This window comes from Camelus dromedarius, chromosome 30 (genome assembly GCF_036321535.1).
Source record: "Camelus dromedarius isolate mCamDro1 chromosome 30, mCamDro1.pat, whole genome shotgun sequence".
NCBI classification, from domain to species: Eukaryota; Metazoa; Chordata; class Mammalia; order Artiodactyla; family Camelidae; genus Camelus; species Camelus dromedarius.
Genome location: NC_087465.1, coordinates 1,264,109 through 1,286,646, shown reverse-complemented (window position 1 = coordinate 1,286,646; position 22,538 = coordinate 1,264,109). Strand labels below are relative to the sequence as shown.

The 22,538-nt window shown below is 45.3% G+C and overlaps 1 protein-coding gene across 1 annotated transcript in view; it reads right to left on the bottom strand.

The window, feature by feature from the left end:
* Nucleotides 1–22,538, bottom strand: part of SNTG1 (syntrophin gamma 1) — a 357,912-nt gene that overhangs the window by 75,674 nt on the left and 259,700 nt on the right. Inside the window, exons 5-9 of the mRNA XM_064480809.1 lie at nucleotides 19,293–19,349; nucleotides 15,602–15,659; nucleotides 14,745–14,788; nucleotides 14,610–14,651; nucleotides 630–732 (exon numbers count right to left, since the gene is read on the bottom strand). Of these exons, the coding sequence (XP_064336879.1) occupies nucleotides 630–732; nucleotides 14,610–14,651; nucleotides 14,745–14,788; nucleotides 15,602–15,659; nucleotides 19,293–19,349 (304 nt within the window). The remainder of the gene's footprint in view (nucleotides 1–629; nucleotides 733–14,609; nucleotides 14,652–14,744; nucleotides 14,789–15,601; nucleotides 15,660–19,292; nucleotides 19,350–22,538) is intronic.

Sequence of the window (22,538 nt, the reverse complement as noted above, 5' to 3'; positions counted from 1 at the left end):
GTGCCTTTGTCAGAACTGATCCAACCGTGCATTTAAGGTCTCTGCATTTCATTGCATGTAAACTGGGCCTCAGTTAGAAACACTCTTCTCTGACAGCAAAAAGTATCAGATAATATGCATTTCATTTCACAATATGCAAGAAGATACAGAAATCTTTGAGTGGCTCTTATGGAAACTGTTACACTTCCACATAGACTGGTGCTTGCTTCAATCCCCACATTCTCATCAGGACAAATTAAGTGTAAATGTTTATTTATTCAGTTCAGTAGCCAAATCAGAGTATATTCTTTTCTACTTAGAGAATATATATTCATCAAATATTATGAATGAAATTTAATAGAGATACAAAATGCATATATTTGACATGATATTTATTTTTAAGATAAAAACACTTCCCCAATTATAGGCTGGAAAATAACTAAATGTGAATACATTCTGAAACAAAAAGCAACATCTGTTCCCTTTGCAGAAGGGCTAATAGAATGCTTTGCAATATTTTTCTTTTAAAGTTTGTATTCAGGCAAAAATCCCAGCTTTAAAAAGGAATTACTAACTGCTGCCAGGAAATAATGGTCTAGGATGTAAATATGACAACGAGAGCATTTCACCTGCTCTTCACAAATGCTTACACGCACAGTCTTCGTTCAGTGGGAGCTTGAGGAAAGCAGGTGCTCTTTTCAGAAATGAGACTGTTAGGGTCACTTCTTCCCCAGCATTTCGAAGAACTTGAACCTAATGCAAAAATAATCATCATCATCATCATCTCATTATCAGTATGCCTGCAAAAAATTTGTATATTATTGGAAGTCCTTGAAATAACTGGTTGTTTTTTCCACCTCTCACAGTTTTCCCTAGTGGTCGAAACTCTTCGTGGAAGACAGAGGGGACAGGCTCTCTCACGCTGCAGGAACCAGCCCCCCACTGCCCTCTTCCCACCACCATAGTCCCTGTTCACTCACAACGTCGTCATCGTCCACGCACATGCACTGAGCCTCTCTTGAGGCGCTATGGTCTGTGTTCAGTCTACAGAAAGATGCACTGCTCAAACCACTGCATTTGCTGATTTAATAAATATTTATTGAGTATCCGTGATGCATTGTTTGGAGATGTATAAATGAACGGCCCCGTAGCTGTTGACCAGGGTGCTAATTCGAATTAATTAAATCGTTCCAACTCACTCAAACCGTTTTGCAAACAATAAATAGCTATTATTTCCCCATGATATCATGGCATATTTTATTTTCCTTTCCCTGTAAATTTAGAGCAATGAGGGAGACCCTTATTATCAATGAGTTGCAAAACTTTCCAAATTATGGAATTACTGGGTCTATTTCTTCCAGTTAAAAGATGCTAGTTTCTCAAAATATTACACCAAGACCAATGCAAGCAATAGTAAAAGGTCAAGGAGCTGAGGGTCACCTGCAGCAAACATAGCTGGAGAAGATCTAAGCACAGCCATAATTATCTCACAAACTAAGAGGGGAGTTAAGAACACAGCGAAGCAGGTAACAATCACGTGAGCGTAATTTGTCATTAAACATAGAAAAAGGGTTTGTCATTAGGTCGTTCAAGAATTGACTGTCAAAATGACTGAGAGTGACTTCTGGTCCCTGCGAGATGTGGTAAAGTTCTCTCACCCAGTAAGTACAACTAGCAAACACCGAGGAAAGCGCGAGACGACGGGGGTGCAACTCCGAAAGGCAGACGGGAGAAGCGGAGCTGACTGGGAAGCCCGGGGCCTCCCCAGGGAGGGCCGGCCGCCCCCTGCGGGACAGGCAGCCCCCACCCACGCAGCGGTGCGGGGCCCGACCTGCGAGAGCCCCTCCACCTCCTCAGAAGCATCCGCAGGGGGAGTGGGGGCCCGATGACACACGGTGAATCAACTGCACCAAGCCAGCCCCACAAGGGCGTGAAACAGTGTGCCGTCAAAGGGACCAGAGCCCACGGAGTCAGGCGAGGTGCAGGTGGTAACACTGTGCGCCCACAGCAGCCTGCAAGAAGCAACACACGTATTTACTCTGAATCCACAACATCGACACCACAGCGACACGAGTGTCTAGTTTGTAAACAGTGCACCCAATTTAAAGAGAATCATTGAAGGAAAGGAGAGAGATCACGTTTCCTTGTTTTCGTAGAATTCTGCGTCAGATCACCTCATACAAAACGAACTGCCAACGTCTGAAAAACAAAGCGGGGTGTGGCGACACCACGTGGGATGTGCAGCCTTAGACACAGTTGTAAGTGTGTGTGTTTGTGCATTTTATCCCAACCTGTTGGCACAACACAGAACTAAGAAGTCACTATCTGAACTGCCTGTACCCTTTCCTTCCACACTCTGTCATCTCATCCTATCATGGAAATCACTTAAACGTGTTATTTTGACTTTTAAATGCCGTCCCCCTGGGGTGCACGCTGAGCACAGCACGAACACCCTGAGACACGGGCAGCGTGGCTGGGCCACCAGGGCAGGTTCCGCCAGCGTCTCCTCCGAGCCCGAAGTCCGCACGGGAGAAGCGTGGCTGTCCGGCCCTGGGGAGCAGTGGCTCCTCTGCAAGCCCGGTCATTTCAGATACTCGAGAGCAGAGCTGTGTGTCTCAAATGTTATGTGTTAGATGACCGAGGAGAAAACAATATGCCTTATATGTTGCTAAATACCTGAAGGAAAATACATTCACTTTGCTACTTCCAATCTCAGTCTTCAGAGGAATCTATCACACACAAAACTGGTGGAGACCTGACAGTTATAAAAGCCATTCAGGTATTTACTGAACTGGGCAGAATGCGTGACTTTATGAGACGCAGGCACTTTATCTGGAAACTGAGTGTGTCCTCATCTTATGTGCATGGAAATTACTGAGAATACAGAAGGATGGCCCTTAGCAAATTATCAACTTATTGCCTTTTGATTTTGTTTTCTCAGACGTCTCTCAAGTCTCCTTTTCTACTTGGAAGAGTCCCAAAGGACATCCTGCTACCTGGTCCCCAAATGACAAAAGCAAAAACCAAAAAGACTCTTCGGGGAACCCTCCTGTTCCCTCCTTCAGACCTCCTCACTCCAGGCCTCTGAAAACCACGTAAGCCTTCATCTGAATCCAAAGACACATTAAGGGAAGAGTAAACGGATCGTGACAACGTGTGAAACACAGCGGGTGCCAGGGCATCAGCCCCTCTGGTCCAAAGCCACCTCGTGTCAGAGGCCGCCTAGAATCTTACGGATCTGGCGTGGCCCCAGGGCAGTGGCTGGGTACCAGGGAACTCAAGCTCTGTCTCTTTCAATGAGTCGAAGACAATGAATGCCCATTTCAGAAGCCTACGGGCTGGTCACTTGAGATATGAAGCTGAGTTGGTTTATGCTCAGTTAGAGATTTTAGAAGAATGAGAGTCCACGGAGGGTAGGTGAACTCCCACGTGGTGTTTCAAGTGAAGCCGCCCTGGAGAAAACCACTGGCTGTAATTCTCACCAGCGTTTATATTGAAAAACAGAAGGAGGGGAGGGGAGATAAATTAGGGATTTGGGATTAGCAGACACACACTACTATACATAAAATAGTAAACAGCAAGGACCTACTGTAGAGCACAAGGAACTAGATTCCATATCTTGTAATAACTTATAATGGAAAAGAATCCAAAAAAGATATATATATATATATATATATATATATCTCACTTTGCTGTACCCCTGAAACACTATAAATCGACTATACTTCCATTTTTACAAAAAGCAGGTGTAAGTAGGTGGGAGGAAGAGATGCGGGGCTCCCTGCCCGAGCCCGACGTGGTGGAAATGCCTTCACCCTCTCCCCACCTGCCGTCGTCACACCTGCCATCCTGAGCGGGGGGTCCATGTCTGCAGTCACGAGAGGAGAAAGGATGTGTTTCCTCCTGTCTCTTGTCCCCCTGTCTCCATAGCAACCTGGGCAGCAGCTCCCAGCTCAGCTCAGGGAGACAAAGAGACTGATGGGGCCCCAACTGCCAGATCACTGGTGGGGAGCCGTCCCCTCAGCACCGCTGACCACTCCTGTCTGGGCATCATAAGCTGGAGGCTCTGTCAGTGTGTCTGTGCCACCTGGGTCGCGGCTGAAGCTCCAGGACCAGCACTGTTTCTGTTCCTGGCTGGGCGGACCCTGGGACCTTCATCCCCGGGCAGAAACTACACCACCAACTGGGAGCAATAGCGAGTGCCTCCTGAAGGACGCCACTAGGCACAACCCAGCACGTCTCCTCTTTGATTTTGCTCAGCCAAGAGACTCAAAAGGAACTCTTAGACATTTCCCCAACTTGTCATCCGGCTCTTTCTGGGGCAACTGGGAGATACAGAGCTTCCTCCCGACTGCCGATGAGAACTCATCTCAGAGAGACACGAGGCGTTATCTCACCCAGTCCAGAGTGACACAGCGGAGGCCACTTCATGTGCCGTCGCAGAGGTGGTAACATGGGGGCACAGCAGAGGCTCTGAGTTTCATTTGATGTGGTCCAAGTTATGTGCTGCCCAGTGAGAAGCACAAACTTCACACTCCTTGAATATTCAGACCGTAAGTGATTATAGGGACAAAGTGTGAAAATCTCAAAATAAAGCACAAATATATATTTTTAGTCTATCAGTCACTAACTCTCTCTTAGATTGTCTTCAAACTACGGCAGATCTGCTTTGCGGGAGCTGTCCTCTCAAAAGACACACTTTGCAAAGAGAAAAGAGTTTCTAGTCCGATGGTCTTATCCGAGAGCTGTGATGTGTATGTACATTGGATACTCAATACTTGTTTGTTAATAAAAATAATGCTAATCATGGCTTTGTGTCTCTCATAGTATTTAAGCTACATCGGCTTAAATGTGTGTTCCCTCATTTCCGCCACCTGTAATTCTTTCAATGAAATATTTTTTATTGTTAAATACAGGCTGATTTCTGTTGTGAAAATAAACAATTTTTAACCATTTTAAGGTTTTTTAAAACATTTTTATTGATTTATAATCATTTTATAATGTGTCAAATTCCAGTGTAGAGCACAATTTTTCAGTTATACATGAACATGTATATATTCAGTCATTTTAAGGCTTTAATTATAATTGTATAGATTAGACTGGGCATCAAAGGCGACTTCTGTTAGGAATATAAAACGCCTTTGACCAGACCTTCAGCATCAAGCCAGTGTGAGGGAAAGACCTGAGACATAAGTGCTTTCTGGCAGCTTTGCGTTGTTGCCATTTTCATGCCAAGGGTGTACCTCATCTAATTATTTTAGTGCTAACCGGCAGGTTGTTTCCGTTTATTTTCTTTGGATTTTTATGATGTTGTGTGTCCACTGCCCGAAAGCCTCTCCGGGTAAATAGTAAATAAATTTAAGTGAACTAAGCATTACACCTCCAACTGCTGCAGTGGACGCAGGCATATTTCTCTCCTGTGATTTTCAAGATATCTCACATTGTGGACTAAAAGTGGCCGAACCTCTCCCAAAGGCAGCTGCTCGCACCTGACAGTGGGCTGCCCAGAGTTAAACCTGTTCCTGCTGGAGAAGACTTCCAGGAAGGCCAAGATGATGGTATCTGCCCAACTCCCTTGGGCCCCGCAGCCAGGGCAGGGATAGTGTGGGGCGAAGGCAGGGACGAGGGGCACAGAGGGAGAGGCTTAACGCTGGGCTGAAAGGTCAGATGCGCGGTAGGAAGGGCTGAAACAACGTGCAAGTATTTCATTTAAGATATTCTATATGGAGTTCCAGCCCGAGGTATTCTTTTCTCAGTTAGACCAAGGCCTGACGATTTTATAGTCTCCATTCTTAGGAATTCACCTATTTTTATAAACTTTCCTCATCCAATTTAATCTCCTAATCAACAAAACATTCACTGAAATTCTACAATAAAAATATCTAACCGCATTCATTAAGGGCCCAGGAAAATCTGAAACAGATAAGTATCTGGAACTGTCAAGATCTTGTCACAGAAACTAGGTATTTCAGACAGGAGGATGAAGTCAGGGATTTGGGGACAGTGTCAGCAGAGAGCGAGGCAGTGCACAGACGAGGAGCAGAGCCCCACAGCCAGCCGGAGACAGAGGACCCCCAGGGGGTGACGGCAGCCGGGCCCAGGAGCCACGCTGGTGCTGGACTCAAGCCTGGGCTGGCAGATCAGATGATGGGACAGGGATCCCCAGGGAGTCATGAGGAAGCAGGATACACAGATCTCATGCCACGTTAAACCTAAGGCTCTGCAGACACGGTAGACAAGCCATCAGGGACACTGAGGCGGTGGAGGAAAGCTGGATAGGACAGAGAAAACAGCCAAGAATGTCCCCCCAGAGGGGACAGAGGTGGAGAACAGGCACTAAGAAACCCATTCCAGAGGCTGCAGGAGAGAAAGCATTTTTCTGTTCACACAAAACATGCTACAGATTTGGAGCACTTAAAAATGGTTGGAGAGAAGCTGTGGTATATTTATACAGGAATACTACTCAGGTATAAAAAAGAATAAAATAATGCCGTTTGCAGCAACACGGATGGACTTGGAGATTTTCATACCAAGTGAAGTAGCCAGAAAGAGAAAAACAAATACCATATGATATCACTTACATGTAGAACCTAAAAAAAAAAAAAAGGACACAAATGAACTTATCTATAAAATAGAAACAGACTCACAGACATAGAAAACAAACTCATGGTTACCAGGGCGGAAAGGGTATGAGAAGGGATAAATTGGGATTTTGAGATTTGCAGATACTAACTACTGTATACAAAATAGATAAACAACAAGTTTATGCTGTATAGCACAGGGAACTATATACAATATCTGGTAGTAACCTGTAATGAAAAGGAATATATGTATGTATGTGTATGACTGAAACATGATGCTGGACACAAGAAATTGATGCAACATTGTGAACTGACTAGACTTCAATTAAAATTTTTTTTAAAAATAAAATAAAATAGATAAACAGCAAGGTCCTACTATATAGTACAGGGAACTATACTCAATATCGTGTAATAGCCTCTAATGAAAAAGATGACAAGGAATATATGTATATGTATAACTGAATCACTATGCTGTACACCAGAAATTGACAAAATGTTTTAAACAAACTACACTTCAAGTTTTTGAAAAATGGTTGGCATCAGATGAGATTCAGAACAGAAATTTGAATAATCAGAAGAGTCCCTTAACACCCAAACTCTATCACATTCCTAATGAAAAAGAAAAGAAAAAAAAAAAACAGCCAAGAACTTTAACTTTGACTATGTCTTTGGAAGAAAGATTACTGTAACAAAATCACCCCAAACCGTTCACTCCAGATGGCACGTCCTTGTTAAAACCTGAGCCCTAGCGTGAGATTCCGTTCATCTGAGTTCTCTCTCCGCAACTGGCCAGCTGAACAGCCCGGGGTACTGACTTATCCCTCTAGGACACACCTGCTCCCTGTGAACCAACAGCGGTAGTTGCTTCTCCCCAGCGACTTCACGAAGACCAGGTGGTTCAGCACCAGGGAGATGCTCAGAGAAGAGCCTGGTGTCTCGTGCTTACTTCACACATGTAGCTAACGTAGGAAAATAATTAGTTTCAATGGAAAGAAGGGTTTCACATAAAATGCTTTATTATAGAGTCTCTGTGTACCTCCAGAGTAGAAGTACTTTATTAATAAATGCATTCAACACATGCATGGGGCACCAGTGAGACGCACTCGGCAGCCTCTGACCAGGCCTGCGCGTTCACTTTCTCACCTTCAGAGCCACAAGCAGGTCTCCCACACCTAGACTACTGAGCTGTCTAACACGGGATAAACCCCCAGAAAACCAAGCCAGCGGCAGCCTGAGGACACACCACTCACCCTGAGAAAGAGAAAGAGGCAACGTTTGTAAACACAGGGACCCTGGAGCCACACTCCTTTGAACTGCATGGACCCGCTGATATACACATTTCCCCCAGTAAATACAGTACCTGTATTTTCATTTTGCTGTCTTTAAATTCACTCAGTGTGGGGAAACGCTTGTGTTTGGTCGGAAATCACACTATGTCGAATCGGAAGAACTGGGGTTTGACCCTGGTTCTGCCCACACCCCCGGGGCCCCCGCCCCGCGCCGGGCCCGGCTCAGGGCCCCTGGGCCTGAGGCTCAGGGAGCAGCAGGCGGGCGGCCCGCTGCTGCCCACACCCCCTCGCCCGCCCTCGGCTGTGCGCGCTCCACGGACACAGCTCACTGCTGGAGGAAGAGCAGGGCGTTCTCCCAGAAGTCCTGAAGGCGAAACACCGCACAGCGCCCCCACGTGACGACTGGCAAGTCACCCCAGCGGGGGGAAGGAAGACCGCGGTCGGGTTTCAGGAGCAGAAAGGGTCTCAAACAAAGTCTTTTCAAACCTTGTATCTCATTCAGAAAGCCTCAGCTGGGACACAGAAGCAGATAAATAGGAGCTCAAAACTTAAAATGTGTCACTGAAGAATGGAGCCGGATTCAATCCTGAAGCAACCAAGTGTAGAGACGCATTAAGAATGACTCAGAGCCCGAAGAGCACCTCAAAGGGAGCTTTCGCAAGCGGTAGGTGGAGACGAGGTGCCGTTGCCTCCACTCTATCCCGCGGCTCTTGGTGGGAGAAGGAAAGACAGTGTTTCAAAACCAGCAGGCCAAGGGCTGCTGTCTGAAACTTTTCTTATGTTGGTAAAAGCTACTATGTCGGTGGATACGAAAGCTGTGGGAATTACTTGGAAAGAGTGAGAAACGAAGCAGGAGCGAGGTTTACAAGAGGGGAGGAGAACCCTGACACCAGCGGGGCTGTCTCAGTCACTGCGCCCGCGGCTCACGCTCGCCTGCCCCGGGTCAGCGCGCAGAGCACTGGAGGGAAGAGAGACGGTTCTCACTCCCAAGATGCAGACGTTCTGACAGGAGGCAGAGAACAAATAAAAGTCAAAGACAAGGAAAAGTAAATGGGATCATGGTAAGTACCATTCTATTCATGTTTAATGCAAATGTTTCATGTTGGAACAGTTGCAGGTTTATACAAAATTGAACAAACATAGTACAGGGTTCCCATACAGCCTACTCTCAGCTTCCCCTGTTACAACGTCCCACATTAGTACAGTGCATTTGTCACAGGAAATGAACGCACAAAGCTGACCTGAGAACAGGAAAAATTATCCAGGCTGAAGAGAAGCATTAAACAGCAATTAAGTGGTGGACTCCCTGTGGATATGTAGTGCTGCTAAACACCTAACAACAAAACAGCAAAATATGTGCAGCAAATACTGATAGAACTCAAAGGAGAAGCAGACGTATCCAGTATCAGAGTTCAAGCAGGCAGCGACTCGGTGAGGACGGAGTTCGACTGAACAGCAGTCACTCAAGCGCTATGCAGTACCTCCCCCGTCCACAGGGGGCGTGCTCCACCACCCCGGTGATGGCTGGAGCCCCGGGCACCCCGGAGCCCTGTGTGGACGGTTTTATCGCGGACGTACCCACCTGTGATGAAGTTTAATTTATAAATTAGACACAACAAGAGACGAACCACAATGGGTAATAATTAACTGGAACAACTGGAACCGTATCCTGTCACAAAGTCATGTGAGTGTGGCTTCCCTCGCTCTCAAATTATCTTATCGCACAAAGTTAACGCCTTTTCCGTCTTAACTGAGCACCGCAACGTAACCCCGGAAACGCGGCCCTGACTCTCGCCGCGTGAGGGGCAACGGCGAACCTGGGGCACGTTCGCGTCTCCTTCCTGGCAGTTTCGGGGCGGAAGGCCGTTCTCCGGGCAGGCGTCGGCCGCCCAGCTCGCGCGCCCCCTGTCGGCGCCACGCCCCGAGCACGCTTTTCACCTGCGGGAGGCACTTCACCGCTTCTCTGTGGCTCAGGGAGCCGCAGCGCCGCTCTTCCTGCGCTCCGGCGACGTTCCTGAGCAAAATCGGGGTCGCCTGATCGCACGCAGGGCGACGCCGGACAGCGGACCTAGCAGCCCAGCGGCTGTGGGGTGGCGGCGGGCGCGGCGGGGAGCAGGGAGACGCGGCCCCCGCGGACGCGCTGACATCGGGGACGTCAGCACCACACCCAGCGGGACGCGCCACGTAAAACGCGCGGGTTCCTTCTTCCCGGAATTTTTTGTTTAGTATCTTTGGACTGTGGTTGACGTGGGTCACTGAATCCAGGAAAGCAAGGCTGCCGATAAGGAGGGAACGGCGGTAACAGACTTTGGCCCAATACTCCATCCAAAGACAGCAAAATGCATTGGATTTTTCTATTCTTCCCAAGCTCATATAAAAAATTCACAAAGATAGACCAGATTCTAGTCCAGAAACAAAACTTAACAATTTTGAAAGAATATAAATCTACACACTGTGCCCCCGGACAACAAAGAACTTAAAGTAGCAGTCAGTTCCAGAAAGATAGCTTGGAAGTCCCACAAACATCTGGAGAATACCTTTCCATCTAACACAGGAGTCAAAGAAAAAGTCTGGAGAGAAATTTAAAAATATTTTGAATTAAATAAAAATGAAGTAGAACTTTTCAAAATTTGTGGGAAGCAGTGAAAGCAATGTTTAGAGCGAAATTCATGTAAAATGTGTTTATATGGCTATGCATTCATATATTCATAAAGGAGATTAAAGTCAATGATCTAAGCTTCCGCTTAGGGAACTAGAAACAGGGGAGCAGTCAAAGCCCAAAGAACACAGGAAACAAAATCACAGAGGAAATCAGTGAGATGGAAAACACACACACACAACAGAAAAAAGTTATCAAAACTAAACACTTCTTCTTTGAAATGATCAATAAACATCAGTGAACCTCCAGCCAGACTAAGAAGTAGGGAAAATGCAAATGACCAATATCACAAATGAAAGAGGGGCATCCCTGCTGATTCCACGGACGTTAAGAAAAGGTTAAGAAGGGAACACTATGAACAATTCTAAGCCCACAATCCTGATAACCTAGATGACTTGAATCGGTTCTTTGAAAGACACAACTGCTAAAACTCACGCAAGGAGAGACAGATACTCTGGAAGTAGCCTATATTCTTTGGTAGTAAAGAAATGGAACCAATAATAATAACACTAGAAAAAAGCATCCAATCCAGAAAATGTCCTTGGGCATTCTACCACATATTTGGTGAAGAAGTCATTAATACCAGCCGTCCATGATCTCGTCTAGAACACAGAGGCAGAGGCAACCCTTCTTAAGGCATTTTTTGATGCCAGCATTATCCTAATACCAAAAACAATTTTAAAAACATTACAGAAAAAGAAAATTAAGACCAATATATCTCATGAGCATTTATGCAATGATTTTCAAAAAATTATCAGCACATCAAGCCCAACAACGTATAAAAGGGACTGTATATCACATCAGATTGGGTTTATTTCAGGCAAGCAAGGATGATTTAACATTTTTAATTCAACCAATATAATCCACGTATCAAAAGTCTAAAAAACAAAGCAAGTATGGTCATATCAACTAAGGCAGAAGAAGCATTTGAAAGAACTCAACATACAACCATGATTAAAACTCACTGCAAACTAGGAACATAGGGGAACCTCTTCAACTTGACAAAGAACTTCTACAAAACACCCACAGCTAACGTCATACTTCATGGTGAGAAACTGGACTCTTTCCCACTGAGACCAGAAACAAGAAAAAGGCATATTTTCTCACAATACCTGTTCAAATCATGCTGGAAGCCCAGGCTAGTGCAATATGACAACAACAAATAAATAAAAGTGACACAGACTTAGAGAAAGAAATAAAGCCATCTGGTAATGGATGTGTTGGACTTCATTAAAATAAAAACCTTTCGTTCCGCAAAATACACTTTTAAGAAAATTAAAAGGCAACCCACCCACAGAGACGGAGAAAATAACTTTAAAGCATATATTTGATGTTGTATCCAATACATACAGGGAGATACCTCCAATATACATAAAGAATGTGTCACGTTCAATAATAAGAAAACAAATAACAGAATTTAAAACTGGACAAATTTGTGAACAGACAGCACCAAAGAAAATACAAAGAGAGCAAATATGCATCTGAAAAGATGCCCCACATCATTCATCCTTAAAAAATTGTAAATTAAAATAGAACGAGATACCACTACACACATGGTTCAGATCCACAAAACCGGTAACACCAACTGCTAGCTGGAGAAATGGGGAACCCCCTGTTACTACTGGAGGAAGTGCAACACTGTTGCTACACTGTTGACAGCATCTAAGAATGATGCAGGCCCTCTGACCAAGTCTGTGCACAAGTGGCTGAATAAAAGAGAAGTCACATGTGCAGACCACCTAGTGCCACACCTTCCTGGTTTCTCCCTGAATTCGCAGCTCTGTGAGGCACTGACTAGGAATAAGGAACTAGGGGGCGGCAGCATGCGATTTTACAACCATCTACACCTCTGAGCTTGAAGCAGCAAAACCCACAAAGGGACCAGCAAGACCTCCCAGGCAGGACCATTACCTTCCCGCTTTTGCGCTTCTGCAAAACGGCTTGCTTCTAGGAAAACGAAACTTACCCTCAAAATTCCATTGGTTCCCAAAGACTCACTCCTGACTGGTCCATTTCTAACACTTCATTTGCATCTACCCCTAAAATTCCATTGGTTCCCAAAAGCTCACTCCAGACTGGTCCATTTCTAACACCTCGCTTGCATATGGCGCAAACTTAATCGAGACCTAAACCCCTATAAAAGCCTGTGTAAACCTACAGACAGGGTCCAGAGCTTGGAGCGCTAACTCCTCTGGGCCTGCAGGCGTAATAAACCTGAGTTCTCCAGCCCTGCAAGTGGCGCTTGGTCTCTCGGCGGGAATCAGCTTCCTATAACAAGCTCGCTGTGCCTTCTTCTTTCCCTGTGAGTCCGTTCTTACACATTTGATCAACATCTCAGTCCCACTGAGGGGTAAATCCATCTGCTTAGGAAATTCACAGTGAAGACAAAAGCATTAATAACTGCTGGAACGTGAAAGGCTGGAACTAAGTAAGAACACTAGCACCTACATTTCAGGATAAGGTTAAACCTCTCAAAACAAACAAACAAACAAACCATTTATCATGCAGAGCCACATGCAGTTTGCAGTGCAATTCTAAACCTCTTTTCCTTGGAAAGGAACACCATTGAGAAGTGGCACGATTTGCAGGGTCTGACCTCCCGCCAGGCCGCTCCATTTAATCAGAGCCCATCACGTCTGTGTGGGTCTGCTGCCTGCTCTGAAGGGCGGGTCCAGACACAACTCTGCCGAGCAGTGTGCGGTTTTGCAAGAAGATGCCCTTGCTTCTGCTCCCTGGACGATGAGCTTAAGATCACTTTGTTCTTCTGAAAAACTCCTAAAGTTAAAACATCTCTGCTTACAAAGCTGTGTTTGAAATTTGCATATGAATCTGCAGAGCGAAGTGCTCGCGCTGTGCTGGGCGCCCTTTGTCTGAAGCCTGCTCCGAACACTGCTTTTCTCTGTCCTGTTTGATGTCGACCTGCGATGTTCACCATGGAGTGTCTATGGGGGGCCCCCTCGGGATTTTTGAGAAAGCAGATGAGTGATGCCCGGGGACAGGCCGTGAGGGCCGCGCGGAGAGCCCTCACCAGCAGCGCACTTTTCAGACACTTGCGCTTGACTCTTTGAGGTTTGAAACACGTAAATATATCAGAAGAGTTTTCTCCAAGTCGCTGGCGGCAGAGGAGCAGCGCATCCACAACCAGATGAGCCAGAGCCCGGAGGAGCACACGGCTTACAGTGCTTTCATGTAGTTTGACCCTTGAGCGCAAACCTTTAAACAGTTTTCCTCTCTCTCCCATGTGAGCTGAGACAGGAATTCAGTGAAGGTTCTATGCATGTTATTTCATCAGCTGTGAAAAATGTTTCGTGAAAGCCAGACCCTGTCCTGTTCCTTCCTGTCTCACTTTCCACGTCCTCCCTCGGCCCCGAGAGACGGTCCTCACCCTCCCAGCTACACACCCCCATCCCCCGACAGTGCACTCACTGGGCTGGTTGTTAAAATACACATTCCTGGGTCACCTAAACTGAGTGAATTAGGCCCCGGCTTCAGATATACACATTTACCAACATCCAGGAAACACCGTGTCAACACTGATGGCCTGTCTAGTGCTACACCCGTGAGCCTCGGGATGGAGAGCCTCTGAGTGTTGTCTCTGCTTCTGTCTCCTGTCACAGACAGACGCACACAGACACACAGACACACACAGACACACAGAGACACAGACACACATGGACACACACAGACACACAGACTGTATGTTGCCCCATGGCCTCTGCTACTGTATGAGGTTTTAGAAACATGCATTTTATTCCTTATAAGCTTTTAAACATTTGCCAAGATTTAGAGATATATATCACTTCGAGATATCCTTAGTGGATACAGATTGGTAGAAGTTAACAGAAAAGCTGGAAAACATAGCAAATGGCCCTCCTTAAGAATTTCTTTGAGTTATATTCTGTTCTGGGTGATACTCACTGATCTGTTGCTAATACAAAAAAAAAAAAACATCAAATAAAAGATTATTTGAAAATCTGATAGCCCACTGGACCAGGTCGTATCTTCCTAATGAATAAAATAAATAGTTTTTAAGCAATGCCCTCAATTCCCGTTTGCCCGTGCGGAAAGTCGTGGTATTAGTACAAAACAAAGCAAACTCACCACTTCTTCATGTCTGCATTTTCTCACATTAATCCCATTTATCTGCAGTGGAAAGACAGGCATAGTTTCACGTGGAGTACTGTGAACTGACTGCATGGGTGGGCTGTACGTGAAAACTAATGGTAAAATGTCTACCTGCAGAATGGCATCCCCGATAAACAGCAGTCCTGAGAGTTCCGCTGTGAATGGAGAAGGACAACAGATTATGCATAGTGTGTGTTCCTCATGCAAAGGGAAGAGTTTTTAATTAAATGAAGTCAAAACTGATAAAGGGAAAAAGTGAAACGTCTTATACAGGGAGCATCTTAAAAGATCCACAAGCTAGGGACGTGCAAAAACAATCATGATTCATTTCAAATAGTGAAACATATGCTGAGATATTTCCATGTAATGTTATTGTTTCAGATCTTAAAAAGAATGGCCTCTCCTCTGGATGGATGCCTAAATGCTCCCGTGTACTTGTAATTTTAAGGCGTCTATGCAAATGTTCAGATCTAGACATTCAGTCCATCAGCGATGGAATCAGCTCCAAGCTTCCTTCCAAGCACCAGGCTGTCCGAGGGATTTCAGCCACTGGAACAGTTGCTTTACATCTTTTGTGTTCTTCCTGGATGGAATCCCGTAAGGGCTGAGGTACACTGCATATGAGAACTGAAATGCCTACGTGTGCACCTATGTGTCAGGCATTGCCTGCATTTGATGTCTTGTAACCCTTAGGTTTGTTTGCGTTTGTTTAATGAAACCGCTGAGAAGGCATGTGGCCCCAGTTCCCACACAGTCACGCGCGCTGACCGCTTCATCCCCGCCCTCCTGTGGCAGACGGCCTCCCCTGGGCTGATACCAGATGCAGACTCGACGAGCAGACCCGGCCGCGGGGAACCAGGAGCTGGCCAGTCACACAGGACTTGCTGGCCCTTAACTACCATCTTTACTCTTCCGTGACAGTGACGTACAAAGGAACGGCTATGGTACAGTTTTCTTAACACTTTTACCTCTTTGCTCCTTGGAGATTTTTGAAATGACGACAGGAATATTATGTTCTGCTCCCCCCTGAAAAGAGAAAATCATATATTGTGCATTTAAGTTCAAAAAATAAAAATAGGAATTTGAGTTAGAAAACTCTATAGGCTATGAATAGTGTGTTAATGAACACCAAATCAAATTTAAATAAACCTGTGGAATTTCTCTACCAAGTAGACCGTGCTCCCAAGAAACATCTGTTTATAATTTCACTGTCTATTAATCCACTAATTAATAACAGTTGACTTTGAAAATTTTTAATTTTCCAAATAACGATTGGTGATGACTTAAATAGGCATTTTCTTCAACGTGCGCCAGGGCTTCCCATTGTAAAAATTCTTATTTAGGGCTCCAAACAGTAGATGATTATGTAGTTCCATTATCTGGCCAAGTTGTACTGTGCTGGTGACCAAGCTAGGACCGCTTTGGATGCTAAGTGACTAGAAAGACCTTTACCTGCACAAACTGATACAACAAAATCAGAGAGTACACATGCCTGATGGGGAGGTTTCTTAACTAGCATTATATTTCTCTTTGTGTGAAAGCACATGCTAAACATTTAACAGAATAAAATAAACTGGCAAGAATATCGCAGTCGTGCTTTATCTAACTGACCAAATAAGATAGGGGAAAAAAAGAAAAATAAAGGGGACGGCATAGCTCAGCGGGAGAGTGCGTGCTGAGCAGGCACGAGGTCCTGGGTTCAATCCTTCAAGCCCCAGCACCTCCACTGAAAAAATAATACATAAATAAACCTTATTACCTTACCCCCCAAAACAATAAGCTAAACTTCTATAGAAGGAAATAAAATAAACCCCTGAATTACCTGTATGAAGTCATGGTTTTATATTACAGAGGTGAGAAGGTTGAAAGTAATAGTGAAAAAATTGAATCAGTGCATTAGGAGTAAGACTGCACGCAGAACGTGAGCCCAGCACACTCAGGCGGCTCCAGAGGGGAGCCTCCTAAGCCTTTCCTCTTCAAGGATCAAAGTGATTTTAGAACTTTCTTTCCCCCATGAATGTCCACTTTCAGCGACGAACTGTCAACGTACTTAAATGTAAGATGGGCCATAGTTGTTGAGAAAAGCGTGGTTTTCAAGTTTTTCTTGGTGAGTCATCCTTTCTGCTTCCGGGATATTAAGAAGAGATGTGATAAATAAAACAGCAGAAATTGTCCGACCAGGGTAAGATCCAGACTGGCTCCTGGCTCCCCCGTCCTCACCGTTTCCCACCACCCCAACATCCGCCCAGCCAGCCTCTAACTGTGCAGGGCGTCTTTGGCACGTCGTTGGCCCCGATTCTGCTTTTGCCTTTTGGTCGGTGAGTTGCTGGCAAACCCTGACTCTGTCCAGGATAATCCCTCATCTGATCAGAGGACAGGGGTTTGTGATGGAGATTTAGGGAAATGAGTGCCTGCTTAGCACAGTAAATGCCAATCAAAAGTCAAGCCTCTTTATTTTACCTCTTAGGATTCCAAGTTCCCAACCCCCCGTGTAGCTTTCTCCCAATATACTTATCAGCTTCTAGCCTACTGCTGTCTTTACTCATTTCCTACATTTATTGTTTGTTTTCTTTCTCCTTCCTCTGTCCTGAACTGGATGGTAAGTTCCACAAAGGCATTGGATTTTTTTGGCAATTTGTTTCATACATTGGTGTAATGTCAGTGCATAGAATCATGATTCTTTTTTTAATCTTTGGAATTTTTGTTGAATGAATGAGTGACTAAATAAATGAAGTCTAAAGCTTTTCCAGACCTAAAATTGTTCATCCTTTAAAATACCTTGCAGAATGATTTTACATGGAAACTAAGAAGATGACCAATGAAATCAAATGCCCATCATAACAGACAGTTTATAGGTAGAGATAGTTGGAAATTGAGGAAAATAGTTTAAGAATACATCTCCATTTCTTAGTAGAAAAAGCTGGTTACCTAAAGTAAACCATGCCCTGGTGAAGTTTTACGTGCTGTTAAAGAGAAAGGAACTCATCCAGACACCGTGGCTCAGGCGTCTGGGGGCAGAGAGTGCCGTGTTCACGTCCCTCTGGCTGGGGGGCTGTCACCAGAGTGTTTCCTTCCAGCTGTTTTGCTTTTCACAGTTTTCCCTCCTTGCACTAGTGAATTTAAACACTTTCTCAGTGCTCAGATTTTTCAGGCAAGTTGCCATGCCAGACAGTGGGGAGCCTCCCCCAGGGTCAGCCTGGGGAAAAGGACGCTGAGACAGCGATTTCCTGAGGGTCACCGCGGTTATTCCACCCCTCCCTCAGCACTGCAGACCTACAGCTGCCTTTTCATAATGAGACACAGAGAAGCCCTATTTTGTCAATGTTTTCTTTTGTATGTAAAATGGGAAATGAACATCACAGCACCTTCATTTATTGAATAAAATGAGAGGACAGATCAGTTCAATTAAAGTTAATTTGATTTTATTCTGAACCTAAGTGGGGAAATTCTAGGTTTTCCAGACAGGAATCAAATAACGTGACGCCCTCTGTTTAGAACAGGTGGTGGGCTCCCCTGTCACGTGGACCGAAAGCCAAGGTCCTCAGCAGCCCACGGGCCCAGCCCCCCACTTCCTCCTGCGCCCCATCACTCCGGGCACTGACGGATGTCCGCGTGCGCCGCCCTCTGCCTGGAACACTTTTACCCTTTACTCTCAACCTGGGTAAACTCTCCTCATGTTCACGGTTTCAGCCGCAGGGCCCCGTCGTCTCGTTCCCCTACTTGCAGGGGCTCCTGCTGCAGCCGGGGTCACAGCCGCGGTTACGTTTCTCCCCTGGACACAGTGCTCAGCGCCCACTGTCCCTCCAGACTCTGAAGGGCCTGAGGCCAGGGCGCATTTCTCTGCCATCTTCTCCTGACCTACCCTGGGTCTGGCCCGGAGGCACGGCCAGGGTTCAGAGAACTAACCAGTCACCGAGCTGTGCTGTCCCAGCGTGAATCACGGTGAGAGAAAGCGAGGCAACGTCTGGAAAGTGCCCCCCAGAGAGGGTTAAACATACGTGATTCCGTGTTGACAGAGGAGGAAAGTGGCGGGTAAGTGCGTCTTTAGTAGCCAGCAACATGCAGAAAGAAAAGCCCTTTCAAATTTAACCATAAATGGAAAAGAACACATAAGTGTCATTGATGTGGTTAATTTTTTAAACTAAATCAGACGCTAAAACTTTGTCTGTCCTCTGTACTCGGCATTGTAACATGATATTTTACTGACTTCTTAAATAAGAATAAAAAAAAAACATTGCGCAGAAGAACAAGATGAGAAGGAAACAGCTAACACTCAGCTTGCTCACAGACCTTTTTTTTTGCTACGAGGTGTGGTTCCCTCTAGTTCCTTCGCCTGACAGGTTGGTATCTCCCACCCTCACTGGTTAAAAGGTACAAACACTACAAGACCACGTTTGATATATTAGATGAAACCAGATGAAGACAATTCATGAGTTATCTTCAATTCCAGGAAAGGCAAATTTCCCAAATACTCTTCCAATATCTTTCAGTCTAAGGTGGCCAGCGTTTTGAGAACTGACCTAATTTACGTCTCAGTCAAACTTTGAGGAGTTTGCTGTAGCCATTCTTAGCTCATTATCAATCAACACAGTTTAAAGGTACAGACACACAGGCTTTTCAGCACAGCCCCTGGAAGGACAGACAGGAAACACGGGCTACCTTGATGCTTAGTCCGAATCCTCCCACAGTCTGTCTTCTGATGGTCACGGCTCTCTCCTGAAAGACAGATTTCAGAAGCGGTCAGCGCTTCCTGGTACCGTACTCCCCCACCGCTTTCCTCCTCTCGGTCTTAGTGTTTTGCTCTTTAAAAAAGAACATTTTGTGACAGCACAGAGGCTCCAAACCACGGGGCAAACAGAGGATGCTGTAATTGTTAAATCGAAGGCTAACAACGTGTCTGTCCAGCTGAAAGGGACGGCAGCGTTACTAAGCTGCGGAACTCTCAAACTTGCGTCCTTTCCGGGAGGTTTTGGATGTAGTTTGAAATCTCGACTTTAAAGTCTCTCCTCCTCACTCTCACATTAATATTCCTGTTGTCTGAGAAATGACAAGCTTTGGGTTACAGAAAAACAATTCACCGCCAGTGCTATGTATTGTCTTTGTCCACCAGGTCTGCTCTCCCTCCCTGCCCAGTCACAGGGCCTGTGGTCAGAGAGCTGGGCTGGGAGGTGCCACCTGTCAGCGCATAAATCACCCATGTGGACGCCTGGGACTGAAACGCTGAATAAACTGGGCTCACAGCGATTGCTTGTTTCAAAGAGTGGGTTTTACAATTAACTGGTAATGACAGTACATTCTCAGTTTTCAAAAGCAGCTCTCTTTTGCCTTCCATACTGTAAATAACAATTCAATCATGCACATATGAAACTTAAAAAAAATCACAAGGAGCCACATTTGGACAAATCCCTTAGTTTTTGACAAAAAGTCAATATTACTGTTTTGGGGCAATCATGTCTTCATAATGCTTGTCCTCCTGTCGTGCTGAAGGGTTGGGAGCTTTCATCTACAACCTTCTCTACTTGTAACATGCTCGTCTTTTGAACCGCCCCCACCCACCCACCATGGGGCAGACTCCGTGCTCCTCCCAGGACCTGGCACAGACACTTGTTTTCTGGCCCCTGTGTCTCCACAGATGCCGTTTATTGGCTACGTTATCCATTCCCTGCTTAATAGTCACCTGATGCATTTCACCTGTGGTAGTAAAAATATACATTTTAAACCAATTTATCATTTTAAGGGTGATAATAAAACCATAGTTAACAACATTTATACTTCTTTATATAGATTTCTTCCTGAAGAAAGAAAAGTGACACTATACATTTAGATGTCTGTTGAATATTTATCTAATCATTTTCCAATAGTGACATCACAGAGCAGCTCAAATACTGGAAGACTCAGAGAAAGAGATCAATGAAAAGGTCACCTTTATTCTGAAACAGACAGGCAAACCACTTTCACAGCACTGCCCATCAATTACAGTTCTTGGATGGCGGAGCTATTTTCGTAATTCCTTTTCTGTGAGGAATAAATACTCGATTCCTTAAAATAGTATCAGAACCAGTGGTGCCTTTAGCTCAGACAACCCCCATCAACTAACTGTCTCAAAACAAAGACTTCAATCTGTCAAAGCAAATGTATCTTAAATAGCAAACAGCATCACCTAAATTTTCTAGGATATCCTGCACAGCAACCGTCAGCCACGCAGGCCTTTTGGTGAGTAGATCCCAGTGAGCATCAGCGTGCGAGCTGAGCCCCGGCTTCCCTGGAGGACAGTGGCACCCAGGGCTCCTACTAGGGGTCTGTGCCGTGCCTTCACTCATTCTCTACAAGACCGCCTTCCGATCTTTGGTTTAGAACATGTTCCAAATCAAATATAAAATTGCTGATGCAGAGAGGCGTTTGGAGAGACCAAAGAGTCAGCAGAACCTGACTCTTTTATTTTAATGTTGTTTAAACACAGGGGCGCCCACACATGCTCTGGCAAAGCCAGCCAGCACCTCTTGATCTCCCACTTCATTAGCTTACTTGTCAGAAAGGAAGGAGCGCTGGGCAAGACAAATTACTTCGTGTTTTAAAGCCAGAATTTTAAGTTGGCCCCTGCAGGTAGCAGGAGGCATGGAAAGGCATGTGATTGTTCTCTGATGGCACCTGTGGTGCCTGCCAGGGGTCTGTGTGCTTGTGAGAGCTGTGCCCTCTGGCCCACCCCACCTCTCACACCAGGTTCTCCCCCCACCCCAAAAATCAAAGGGGAAAAAGCGATGTTAATGAATTGTTTCATCAATCAGAGAGTGGGTGGAAGCTGATGGGGAGCCGCCTTTAGTCAACACAGCTTGAGTTTCACAAAGTCGCTGCCTAGCAACAGCACGCTGTCCCACGGGAAACCGAGGTAGCATCAGTTACCTTATTTCTTAAAACACAGAATCGAGATAGGTGCTCCCATAGACTCATCTGCATAAAAAGCCTTTCTTTAATCTTCTTTTTCTTCACAAAATGAAAGGATGGAGCCCAAGAGGAGTTCTGGACTGTATAAAACCGTGCCACGCACCTAAGTACCAGCATTCATGTTACGAGAAAGATTTAAGTGCTTCACTTGCTTTATATAAGAACACAATTATTACCACCCCTGTCCTCTGGATATTACATCTGACATACTCTCTACCTCCAACGCATGGACTATATGGAACCAATTCATACATGTAACCCAGCAAAACACATTGGTCTCACAAATCCCAGGAACAGACACTTTTGATATACGTAGTGAAAAGAGGAGGAAGCTGTGAGATCAAGGCAGAGATGAGAGAGACGAGCAAACAGAGCTGTACTGATTCTGTGTGATGGGAAGAAAGCAGATATGCAGGAAAAGTGACAAGAAAAGTCATGAGCTCTTCCTGACAATTCAGGAAGGGTAACGAAACTTCAGAAAGGAACACCAATAGATGGTAGCTTCTAATTACCAAAAATCTGCTGCGTACACGTACGCGTCTCCTAACACTCTCAGCTGATTATTAAAATACACCGGGGCCTTGACTGTTTTTCCCACTACAGCTTTCTGAGTCCTGGGCCTCTTTTTTCCCAGTTGTAGCCAAAGAATTTAGCACTGGGCCTGCATCAAAGTTAGGGACTCACGCACGCACTAAGTGCATAAGGGCTATTGTCCAAACGTTCTCATTTCAAACACGTAATCACCACAACAGCCGACTGGCACAGGCGATGTTTTCCCGACTTAGAATAAGAAACTAAAATGCATGTGAGTTAAATACCTTGACCAAGAGCCACATCATGACTGAAATGCAAGTTTCCCTAATTCCCACTGTTTTTTCTATCACATAGACCTGAGCTGAGACAGAGAATTAAGATGAAGAAACGACGATTGTGAAAAATCGGTGCGTGATGTAACAGAAGGGG